An 11,792-nucleotide genomic window follows, 5' to 3' on the forward strand; every position below is an offset into this window, starting at 1 on the left:
CTCCGAAGCTGGCGAAGGCCTCCCTGGGGCGGAAGAGACGCGGTGAGGAGCACCCGATGGTGGGGTCCGGCTGGGTGAAGTCAGAGCTCCCCCACCTTCCCCAGGGCTGCTCCTGGGGACGCAGCAGGACCGACGGTTCCCCTTTCTAAGGGGACATAGGTGCTGTCACCAACGAGGAAGGGAAGTGAAGAGGATACCTTCCCTAGAGGCTCTCCTGGGCACAGCCAAAGCCCAGCCAGGCCACCAAGATCTGAGACGCTTCCACCTGTCCAGGCTAAGGCAGCCATGGGGTCCCCTCCCCTCTCCGTGCCCCTACACACACACTGATGTCTGCCTTCAGGAGGTGCTGAGCGGGGTCCTGGTAAAACGGATAATCTCCAAATACGAAAGATGCCTGCACATCCATTTTCCTTGTTTTCTGAGACAGAGTCTCCCTCTATCGCCCAGGCTGGAGTGCAGTAGTGCGAATACAGCTCACTGCAACCTCCACCTCCTGGGCTCCAGTCATCCTCCTGCTTCAGCCTCTCCAGTAGCTGTGACCACAGACACTCACCAACATGGCCATAAGGGTTCTATGTTGCCCAGGCTGGTCTGGAACTCCTGGTCTCAAGCGATCCTCTACCCTCAGACTCCCTAAGTGCTAGGATTACAGGCATGAGCCCCCTCATCCATCCCCACATACCCACTTCTGAAGAGTGCCTGGGTAGAACGGCCCTCTCCGTGGCTGCAGGGAGCTTTGCCAAAGTGGGGCTGTGAGCCACCCTTGGGATGGAGGACAGAGACCCCATCCCACTCCCCTGCCCCGTCCCCACCCCGAGAGGAGGACCAGAGGTCTAGTTGAAAAAGAGTGACACCGGTCAGGCACGGTGGCTCACACCTGTAATCCCAGCAATTTGGGAGGTCGAGGCGGGTGGATCGCCTGAGGTCAGGAGTTCAAGACCAGCCTGCCCAACATAGGCAAACCCTGTCTCTACTAAAAAACACAACAATTAGCCAGGCGTGGTGTTGCATGCCTGTAGTCCCAGCTACTCAGGAGACTAAGGCAGGAGAATCGCTTGAACAGAGGAGGGGGAGATTGCAGTGAGCCGAGATTGCACCACTGCACTCCAGCCTGGGTGGCAGAGCAAGACTCCATCTCAAAAAAAAAAGTAAAGAGGGTGACATAGTGATAGAAGCATGACAGACCGGTCACCTCCCTGCTCATACATACCAGGTGGCCCGCTGGGCAAGGTGGCGATCCCTGGGAGCAGGGCCAGCAGTAGCACGGTGCCCAGCATGCTGGACCAGCTGAAGTCGGAGTGTTCGGGGCCAGAGCAGACACCAGCTGGGCTGCACCCAGGTCCCGCACGTGGGCAGGCGGCCCTGTCCTTGGCCAGGAGGGAGGCAGGGAGCGGGGGTGGCAGACTGAGGGGCTGACACCAGAGCCAATGTCCAAGGCCTGGAGGGATTAAGGGATCCTCTGCTGCCCGACCTGTGGCTAATGGGGGTAGGGGGTCCCTCACACCAGCTGCTTGATATCCATTGGCAAGTCACTACAAACACCTCCCGTTCAGCTCCCAAACCTACCTCAGTCTCCCCTCAAAGCAGAGGCCTCCCCCGACACCCACCCCCTTGCCCCCCGCCCTGCCAGGCCCATGCCCCCCGCCCTGCCAGGCCCATGACACACCACAGACTCAGTGGAAGAAAAGGGAGGGATTTATTCTCAAGCGTCTAAGGGTTTACAAATGTGGGCATTTTGTTTTAAAAAGGGGCAGGGCGCCACTGGCGGCCTGAGGAGGGGTCCATTGGCTGGTGGGCTGGCCCGAGCCACCCTCAGGCCCCTGCCCGCCCGGTCCGCCCTCTGCCTGGTCCAGAGGGATGGCTGGTGATGAGGGGGGAGGTCTTGGGAGAGGCTGGGAGGCAGGAGAGACTCCCCCAGGGCTCCCCACTTAACACTGAAGGGGGTGGGGGTGGGCGGACACACACTCATAAAACAGAAAATAAAGTTAAATAAAAATAAAACCAGGCAGCCCGGCCTCAGGCCTGTGCTGGTCCTGGGACCAGCCATGCAACCTTCCGGGAATCCGCAGAGGCCCCCATGGCTGGACACGGGAGGAGAAAAGGGCCAGGCCTGTTGGCACCCCCACCCAGCAGACCCCTGGCCCCTGACAAACGGACCAAGGGGCAAGAGAAGGTGGCGCTCCCCGCTGGGGGCAGAGAGAAGATGACGTCTATGACTTTTTAAACATGCGGCGTTTTGTGAATATCATAACAAGAGTCAACAGGCTAGGTGAGGAGAGGGATGCTACCTACGCTGCCCCCGCCACAGCCAGCCGGCTTCTGCGCCTTTGGTGTTGGTTTTTCTTTGTGGTTTTACGGGATTTTGTTTTTTTTTTTCTTGTTTTTTGTTTTATTTTTTCTTGTTCACTTGATTTGCATGCAACACCCACAAAAAGGAAACACACCCCCTCCTGCTCTGGCCACCCCAGCGGGCTCGGGGGGGCACCTGGCCTGGGCCCCCGGTGCACACACTCGGGCCTTCCCAGTCCTGCACCTCAACGTGGGCTGGGCCAGGTGTGGGTGAATGGAGGAACGGCCAAGGGCACGATGGGGGTGACCGCCTCACACCCCCACCCTCAGCCCGGCCCCTACCCCTGCTGGAGCTTGTCATACGTCCTCAAACCCCCATATCCACTCCCTCTGCCCTCGATCCCGGACTCCCTCCGGACCCCTCCCTTGGCCCCGCTCTGTCACCGACTCCCTCCGGTCACCTGCTCTGTGCCATGCCCCGTGCCCACCTTCCCTGAAGGCCATCCTGTGCAGTGAGGGCCCCGCAGACCCTTCCGCACCCCCTGAGGTCTTCAACTCACCCCCAAGCTGTGGCTCCCAGAGACCCCAGAGCAGCGGCCCCAGCCCAGCCCCCCAGTGCCCGAGGGCAGTTGGGGCCACACGACAAGCAGCTAAACGTGACTTTGGTAAAAGTTTCTGAAGGTACCGACAAACCCCATGAGAACAAGCTCTCCTCCCACCACCCCAAACACCCCACCAAGTACAATAAAATACAATAAACTCCAAAAAGGACCCCCTGAGATCAAAGAGAGAGAGAGAGAGAGCGCGCGCGCAGCCCCATCTGGCAGCAGTGGCAATGCCCACACCGCCTGGCTGGGGGCCGCTGACTCATTGCGCCACGGGAGACCTATGCAGACCCAGGGGACCTGTCAGGAGGTGGCTGGGCACAGGCTCAGGCCAGGAGACAGAGGCAGGGAGGGTGACGGGAGAGCCAGACAAGGACAGAGAGGTAGAGCGGAGGACAGAGGGTGACGGAGGAGAAACAGGTGCGTGGGAGTGGCGAAGGGCACAGCACGCTGGGAGCGTGGTGGCTGCGGGACTCGGGGGCTCTCTCCTGGCCCCTGGGGGCCGCCCCGGCCCAGAGGCTGCGGCTGAATGAACAGCGACTCTGTTCGCGGCCTGCTGTCTTCCGTTCACAGTGTCTGTCGGGGGACGCACACGGCCGGCTTACCCCGGGTGGGAAGGGCAGGGGCCTGGTAGGCCCGGGGCGGGGGGGTGGGTGGGCACCCCCCACTCTCTGTCCTCAGCCCTCGGTGGCCGTCCAGGTCCCAGGTCTCCCCTGACAGGCAGCTGGGTGGCCAAGTGGGGAGGGGGGCCTGTGGCCATGCCCCTGGCCCCCTGTGGGGCTGGCCGCCGCCAAGCAGCTACCTGAAGAAGGGCAGGTGGGGCTGGCTCAGGACGCCGCTAGTCCGCGGTGACTCAGTCTTCGCCATGACATCCTTGAACCAGGACGCCACGTCCACCTCCAGCGTCTCGTAGCGCTTGATGAAGCTGTGTTCCTGTGGGCCCGAGGGGGTGGGGCTTAGGAGGAGAGGGTCTTCCCTCTGGGCCTCGCGCCGCTGCAGGGACAGGACGGGGACTGGGAGGGCCCCAGGTACTCACAAGTAGCTTATTATACTTTGGTCTCTTCCTGTGATCTTTAGTAAGGCTAGAGGAAGAGAACGGAAGACAGATGTGAGAGTAGGGCAGGAGGGGATGCTGGTCCCACCCCCGTGGTCAGGCCCTCCCCAAGGAGCCAGCGGTCCCCAAGATGTGTGTGGCGGAAGGAGCTGTGGATGTCCTCAGGACCCCGGCTGACAGCTGGGAGCAACTTTGAGTCCCGGAGCCTCCTGGCTAGGTGGCAAGGGCCTGACTTCGGGGGCCAGAGCTGGCTGAGGTCCCCCAGAAACTTGGGTGGGGCTTCCGAGAGAATCAGACATGGCCCTCCTGCACTTGTAGCTGTGTCTGTTGCAGAAGCGTGCTCACAATCTCCCACAGCCACCCTGCCAAATGCTACAGGGCTGGCTGTCCCCTCGGGCAGGTCCAAACCCAGGTCGTGGCTCCCCAGGTACCAGCTCCAGCTCCTGTCTGCAGCCACCAGCCACGAGCCCGCCCACAGGCGCATCCACCCATCCCAGGGTGGGGCCTCCATTCCGCTCCCGCCTTGCCTCCCCGGCTGCCCAGAGCAGCGGACTGCCCGACCTCCCAAGCGGAGGGAGGGTCTCACCAGTCTTTGACGAAGGACTGGAAGTCCCCCGAGAAGCCCATGTGTCCGGGCAGAAGCGGGGGCTCTTCCTGTAGGACTTTGGTGAGGACCTCAAAGTCCGTCTTGCAGTTCTTGTAGGGAAACTGTCCTGTTGCCAGCTCCACCTGGGAGGGAGATGGGCAGGGCTGGACCGGCCAGGACAGGTTTGTGTTCTCCTCCCTCCGAGTCCCCCAGAAGCCCTCACTCCTGGCTAGAGAGAAGGGGCAGGGCCCTAACTCACCAACGAGATGCCCAGGCTCCATACATCGGCCCGGATGTCATAGTCTGGCTTGGTGGGGTCTGGGGGGTCAATGCGCTCGGGCTACAGGAGGAGGAGGAGAAGATGTATCTCCAAGTCTGGGCCGGGCTCCCAGGCCCCACCCCTCCCCCGCTGGAGGGCCCCCACTCACCGCCATGTAGGCTGCGCAGCCGGCGCTCCGCGTCTTGGCTTTGGAGTCCACCAGGCGGCCGCTGATGCCGAAGTCGCAGAGCTTGATCTGGCCCCGCTCGTCCAGCAGGATGTTGGAGGGCTTGACGTCACGGTGGATGACACCGTGCTTCTCCTTCAGGTAGTACAGCGCCTTCACAATCTGCAGGTAGGCAGACGAGGGTGCATGTGACCGGGGGCACAGGCCCAAGGCCACCTGCCCGGTGCACGCCCCCCCCGGCCACTCACCGCCACTGTCATCTTGCCCAGGATGCGCTCGGGGATGGGGCCCTGCATCCGCTTCTTGAGCTTCTCGGCACAGGTGCCCATGAGCTCCATGGCGATGAAGACGTCCGTCTGCAGTAAGAGGGGGTTCCCGGGGGAGCTGTGTCTTCTGGCCCAGCCCCCAGAGGCTCTGCTCCCTGGGAAGGGGCAGGGGGTGAGGGAGGAGGAGACCCTGCAGGGTGCGGGGGAGGGGGCACCTGGCACGGCTGGGGACTCACGTTGGTGATAAACGTCCCAAAGCACTGCACAATGTAAGGGCAGTCATGGCTCTTGAGCACCACATCCAGGTCCATGAGGATACGCTTGTTCTCCTCCTTGTTCCCCGAGCGCCGCATTTGCTGCACAGGCAGGGACAGGAGGGAGCCTTAGCACCGGCCCGGGGTGTGGGGCGCAGCTGGGGTAGCTGCCAAGGCTCACCTTAACGGCAATGACGTGGCCGGTCTTCCGGAAGCGCATCTTCCACACCTGGCCGCAGGTGCCGCTGCCCATCTCACCCAAGTTCTCCAGGTCGTTGATTTCTGCCTGGTAGCGCTGGGAGGAGAGGGAGGGTTGGAGGGTCCCCGGGGCCTCTGTCACCGCCCCCCGCCCCCCACTGGCACCCCCAGGATGGGTCCAGCCTGGCTGGGCCTCCTCCCTTTCCCGCCACAGTGAAGGTGGTACCTGGCCTCCGATGGTCAGGTAGCCCGTCTGCTTCATGATCTCCTGCAGCTTCTGGTCAATCTCAATGCTGGGGACACAGAGCAGGTGCCGGTGGAGGTGGGTCCTGACCTTAGATTGGCCACTCCAGCCCCCCATACCGGGGTTCTCACCGGTTTAACCACCCTCCTCGAGGCTGGCACGGTGGCCCCTCAATGCTGCTTCCCACCCAACCCTGCCGGGCCCCTGGCTCACCTCTCCATGCTTCGGGGCGTGAACAGGGTTGACGGGAGCCCCAGCATGTGGCGGGGCCGGGCGGGGGGCGTGGGGTGCTGCGGGGAGCTCTCCGAGGATGGCGAGCGGCTGCCCCCATCGTTGGCCAGCGGGAGCTGCAGGGCTGGGGGGGTGAGAACCAGTGGCAGGGGAGGGGTCAGCACCCAGCTGGTCTCAGCTCCACATCTGGCACTCCGGGGAGAGGTCGGGACCCTCACCTTCCCCTCCTGGGCTTCCCCAGCTAGGCCGGTACAGCCCCTGCCCTGCTGGGCTGGAGGAGCTGGGGTCTCCCTCCCACCCCAGACTGTCCTCAGGGTCCCTTGTCTCATCCCTGACGTGGAAAGAAATGGAAGAGGCTGGCAGGGGAGAGGGAGCCCCAAGTCTACGCTGACGGAGAAACAGGACGGGGACCTGAGGTGTCCCTCGGCCGGGCAGCCTCCCTGACAGGTGTGGGCGCTTCCTCCCACTTCTGCCCAGGAAGCAGGCCCAGGACCACAGCGCCCACAGGCTGGATAGGCGGGGGTGGAGTGCCTGCCGGGGCTGGCCCGGGCTGTGGCTCTGCTGGTAGCACTAAACTTGGCTCCCAGACGAGAGCAAGCGGGGCCACCCTGGGGAGGCAGTGGGCACGAGACCCAGGTTTCAGGCTGCAGGTTTCAGGCTGCCTTGCCCCATGTTCTGTTCCGGGGTCGGGAGGGCCCCCTCGGGCCAGTGGGCTGACACGGGGGCCTCCCGGCCTGGCCTGCAGAGCTGGGGCCCGTGGGGGCAGGACAGGACCTCAGGGGGCCTGCATCATCTGGGAGGAGAGTTGGGGGGCACAGCTCCTGCAGGGGCTGGCGGGACCAGGTGGGGCCAATGCTGGGCCAGGCAGGGATTGGCTCATCCAGCAGCCTGCATGCGGGCAGCTCGGGCATGCTACAGCGGGCGGGCAGGCGGCGGGCAGGCAGCGGGCACCCTGGGGCGGGCAGGCAGCATTAGGGGTGGGAGGGCAGGAGACAGACAGACAGACAGGAACCAAGACTTGGGCCCAGGTGCCCAGAGGAGGCACTGCACAGACAGGCCAGAGAGGGGCCTGGGACAGGAGGGCAGCTTCCTGGAGGAGCTAGGGTCTCGCTGGCTGGGCTGGCGATGGGGTGCAGGAACAGAGGCCGGGATGCCAACGTGGCCTCCAGAGGAGCCAATCCTGACACCTCACATCCCAGAGGCCCTGACAACAGCTACACACACCTCCCAAGGTGCCCCTCCCACAGGGGCTGGGGCCTGCCGCTCTCCCAAAGCCCTCAACAGACAACCCCCTCTCTCCCTCTCTTCCTCCTGCCTCGTCCACCTTTTCTTCCCACAGTTCTGCAGGCTCCTGGTGACTGGTGCCCAGGGACTAACACGAACAGACAGACCCACTCCATGCTGGCAGCTAAACCCTGTTCCTCCCCTGGGTGCCTGGGACCCTGATCTCAGCCAGTAGGAGAGGCAGGAGGACGCTGACCTCAGTCTCAATCAGGAGGCCCAGCACTGCCCCTACCTGGTCCCACCAGCCCCTGCAGGAGCTGTGTCCCCTTGCTCCCCTCCTGGAGGACCAGGCAGGAGCTGGGGAAGGGCTCTGGGGACCTGGAGACACAGTCAGACCCAGCTTTCCTAACTGGCCTAGAGGCCTCACCTCCCATGCCCCTCCCGCTGTCCTGGCCACTGCAGCCTCTACAGCACCACGTCACCTCCCACTGGTGCTTTTTTTTTTTTTTTTTTTGAGATAGGTTCTCACTCTGTCGCCCAGGCTGGAGTGCAATGGCGTGATCTCAACTCACTGCAACCTCCACCTCCCAGGTTCAAGTGATTCTCCTGCCTCAGCCTCCTGAGTAGCTGGGATTATAGGCACACGCCACCATGCCCAACTAATCTTTGTCTTTTTAGTAGAGACGGGATCTCGCTGCGTTGGCCAGGTTCCCCCCTCTGCTTCTTCAGGTCCCTGTGCCTCTGCTCTGTCCATGGCCCGAGCCACAGCCCCGATCCTCTTCTGGCTCCCGAGGGCCTGTGCTCCCCTCACACCCAGCCCCCAACCCCTGTGCACCTGGTGTCTCTTGAGACACTGCGTGGTTCCCGCCCTCAGAGAGTATCTGAGTCCCACTCCTGCCCTGCACTCAGGGGGTGAGGACCACAGCCCTCGAGGAGTCCTGTGGGCCCCCTCCCCGGCACAGCCCACCAGGCCTTCTGAGGGCGGCCCCAGAGCCCGGGGAGGAGGCTGCTGGCCTACAGACTGGAGCACGGGGGAATGGAAGGGAGGGCTCAGGTAGGCACTGTGGGAAGGAGGTACACAAAGGCCCTGAGAACAGAGGCCACAGAGGTGGTGATGGCCACATGGCAGCTCAGGAGGGTGGAGTGACAGCAAGAGGGTGAGGATGAGAGAGAAAGAATGGATGAGAGAGAGCGAGAGGCTGGAGGGCACGTGTCTGCTGACAGGAGCCACAGGTGTGCAGGCTGCCATGTCAACATGCACGCACACGCCGTGCAAGTGCACACAAGCACAACACACACGCGGGGCATGCCGCTGTGGACCCAACACCCATGCAGCTGGGACAGAGTCCCCATTGCCCATCGGACACACACACACTCACAGTCACTCACAGGGCCAGGCACCCCATCTACTCCCTCTCCCAACACAGGCGTGGGGCACAGCCTGCATGCCCACCACAGGCTGGCACTACGCTCAGAGCCCGGGCAGGGCTGTCTTCTCTCCCCCCACCTCCTTCAAGACGCTTTTTACATTTTTTTTGTTTTGTTTTGAGACGGAGTCTTGCTCTGTTGCCCAGGCTGGAGTGCAGTGGCACGATCTGAGTTCACTGCAACCTCCACCTAATCTCTTTTATGTTTTTTTTTTTTTTTTAGATGGAGTTTCACTCTTGTTGCCCAGGCTGGAGTGCAATGGAGCGATCTCGGCTCACTGCAACCTCCGCCTCCCGGGTTCAAGCTATTCTCCTGTCTCGGTCTCCCGAGTAGCTGGGATTACAGGCATGCGCCACCATGCCCGCCTGATTTGTATTTTCAGTGGAGACGGGGTTTCTCTATGTTGGGGTCTCGAACTCCCGACCACAGGTGATCCGCCCACCTTGGCCTCCCAAAGCGCTGGGATTACAGGTGTGAGCCACCGCGCCTGGCTTAATGTCTTGCATTCTTAATAGCGACAGGGTTTCACCATGTTGGTCAGGCTGGTCTCGAACTCCTGACCTCAAGAGATCCACCCTCCTTGGCTTCCCAAAATACTGAAATTACAGGCATCAGCCACTGCGCCTGGCCCGTTTTTTAAATTTTTGAGACAGGATCTTGCTCTGTCACCCAGGCTGGGGTGCAGTGGTGTGATCATGGCTCACTGTAGCCTCGACCTCCTGGGCTCAGATGATCCTCCTGTCTCAGCCTCCCTGAGTGTTGGGATTACAGGTATGAGCCACTGTGCCAGGCCTCCCCAGCGGCTTTGTTCAATGCCCACCTTCTCCAGAGGTTCCCCCAGGCTGGCCCCCTGCAGGGCCACTCACCCGGCTAGAATGTTCTCTCTGGTGGGAATGTGCTCCCTGTCCAATGGGCCCCCCTACTACAGCCCCCGCTACAGAGGAGAGGGGCTCCGTCTGTTCTATTCACTGCTGTGTCCCTGGCGCCCAGGGATGCTATGGCACCCGGGAAGGGGGAGTGCTATGTGTTCATCTAGTTATTGAGAGAGATCCATAGGCACAGGCCACCCACCAGGCCCGACTTTCTCTTTCAGTTACACACACACAGGCGTGCACGCCCTTGAAGGCCATAGACTCCCATTCAGTGGGGAGCCCACCTCCTCCTCCAGGGAGTCCAAAATGGAGGCGAGAGGAAGGGAGGGGGAGGAGGAGGGAGGACAGAAGAGGCCGGGCTGGGCTGACCGCTGCTTGAGTGGAGTGAGAGAGAAAGTGAGAGGGGAAGGGACATGGGGACACACACAGAGCATGGGGGCCGGGGGACGCCATTCTGCGGCCGGGGCAGCGGTTAGGTCAATGGTGCAGATGTCCAAGCAGCGATGATAAAAAGGCTGGTACCTGCTCGTTGGGACGGGGCAGGAGCAGGGCTTAGAGTGATCACAATAACTGGATGGGGAGAAGGAAGAAAAAAAACAACACCACGATAAATCACAACAGAAACGACCGATTCGTCCAAAAGAAAAGAAATCAAATCATAAACGAGGAGGAGGGGGGGAGGCACCGAACTGCAGACATGGCCAGGAACCGACAGAGATGGGGAGGGCGGGGAGGATGGGATGGAGCTGACACAGACACAGACGCCTGGAGGGGACTCCTCGGGGGCCTGCCTGCCACCGGCCTCCTAGCTCTGCATGGGAACGGCCACCCATGAAGGCACCCCGCCACCCCTGAAGGCACCGGGGACCCTGGACCCAACCCTGTCTCATCCACTCAGGGGCCGGGGGGGCAGCCCCAGGGGCTAGCAGGGACCCGTGTCTTAGCTGGGCTTCTTGTCCCAGGCAGTGTCCTGTGCCACAATCTCCACCTCCATGATTTCTCTGGACCCCAAGAAATTCCCCAAGGAGGAACCCATGCTGACTCAGGTCAGGAGAGAGAGTGACAGGAGAGTGTCAGGTTGTGAAGGTCAGGCTGGGTGACCAGGGAATGGGGTGGGGTGCCCACATACAGGGGGTACCTTTCTCGTTTGTCCTAATGACTCCATAGAGAGCTAAATAAACTACAAAGGTCACATCAGAGGACACATGAGAGCATTTTACTGGGTCAAGACACAAAAAGGATCACGGGTCAGGGGTGGTGTTCGCAGGGTTTGAAAATCTGATTCCCTCCAGCCCAGAGGATTTACAGACCAGGCTCTTGGGCAAAAAGCCAAGAGACTAGATATGGTCAGTGTTCCCAAGCCAGGAGTGTGCAGAGTGAGAGGTACTGATCTAGGATGACAAGGTTTCAGGGAAGTAGGTACGGAGATGGCGGGATTCATCAGAAAGCAGGAGGATGTGTGCTGGGGGGTCGGGGGCAGGCCTAGAGTCACACTGGCCTCAGGTGTCCCCAGATCAGGTGGGTGTGGGTGTGAAGGGAAGGGGAGCCATCACTTGAAAACAGGTGACAAAGTCACCGGGCTGGCTGGGGGTCGATGTGCATTTCTGGAGAGATCAGACACCACACGCTCACCAAGATGGTAACAGTGAAACTGGTCACAGAGATTTGAGGGGGCCTGATGTATGTGGGAGGGGGGTCTACTGAGCCCAATGCCAAAGTCACTGTCACGGGGGGCAGGGGAGAAGGGAGCCCCCCCATCCCCTCACCCCAGACACGGTCACAGGGAGAGCGAGAGGGAGAATCCTCGGGTCAGAAGAGATGGGGAGGGGTTCTATGTGGTCAGGTAACCTCAGGTGTCCCCGGGCCAGGCGTGCGCGTGTGCGTAGATCGTCCGCTGCACGGGGCTGACAAGCCCCCAGGTCGGGGAAGGGGGGGCGCCAGACAGTCCCTGAGATGACGAGAGTGGTAACATCAGGTCAAAGGGGACATGTCTGTGTTTTCGGGGCGACCTGGATGTGGTCACGGTCGCGTGGAGTCGGGGAAGCCCGACCCAGAGGATCACGGCGATGGGGACGGGTCATCAGCTGGGGGCCTC

At 61.8% G+C, this 11,792-nt stretch overlaps 1 protein-coding gene across 1 annotated transcript; it reads right to left on the reverse strand.

Moving 5' to 3' along the window:
• Positions 1-3,435: 3,435 nt before the first annotated feature.
• Positions 3,436-11,455, reverse strand: MAP2K7 (mitogen-activated protein kinase kinase 7). The gene is made up of 12 exons (XM_011982054.1): positions 11,274-11,455; positions 10,220-10,386; positions 6,156-6,297; positions 5,925-5,991; positions 5,682-5,795; positions 5,483-5,602; positions 5,229-5,336; positions 4,963-5,142; positions 4,794-4,874; positions 4,535-4,677; positions 3,931-3,976; positions 3,436-3,827 (listed from the first exon to the last, which is right to left on the reverse strand). Exons 1-12 carry the CDS (start codon positions 11,453-11,455, stop codon positions 3,693-3,695), a joined length of 1,485 nt encoding a protein of 494 aa, XP_011837444.1. The 3' UTR covers positions 3,436-3,692.
• Between the last annotated feature and the right edge of the window lie 337 nt (positions 11,456-11,792).

This window comes from Mandrillus leucophaeus, unplaced genomic scaffold (assembly GCF_000951045.1).
Source record: "Mandrillus leucophaeus isolate KB7577 unplaced genomic scaffold, Mleu.le_1.0 Scaffold234, whole genome shotgun sequence".
Taxonomy (NCBI): Eukaryota; Metazoa; Chordata; class Mammalia; order Primates; family Cercopithecidae; genus Mandrillus; species Mandrillus leucophaeus.

Excerpts from the sequence above, each read along its gene's own strand:
- MAP2K7 (XM_011982054.1), bottom strand. The coding sequence starts at position 11,455 with ATGGGGGGGCTCCCTTCTCCCCTGCCCCCCGTGACAGTGACTTTGGCA. Across the intron at positions 5,603-5,681 it reads GCCACGTCATTGCCGTTAAG|CAAATGCGGCGCTCGGGGAA; the intron begins GTGAGCCTTGGC and ends CTGCCTGTGCAG. Across the intron at positions 3,977-4,534 it reads CAGTCCTTCGTCAAAGACTG|CCTTACTAAAGATCACAGGA; the intron begins GTGAGACCCTCC and ends CTCTTCCTCTAG.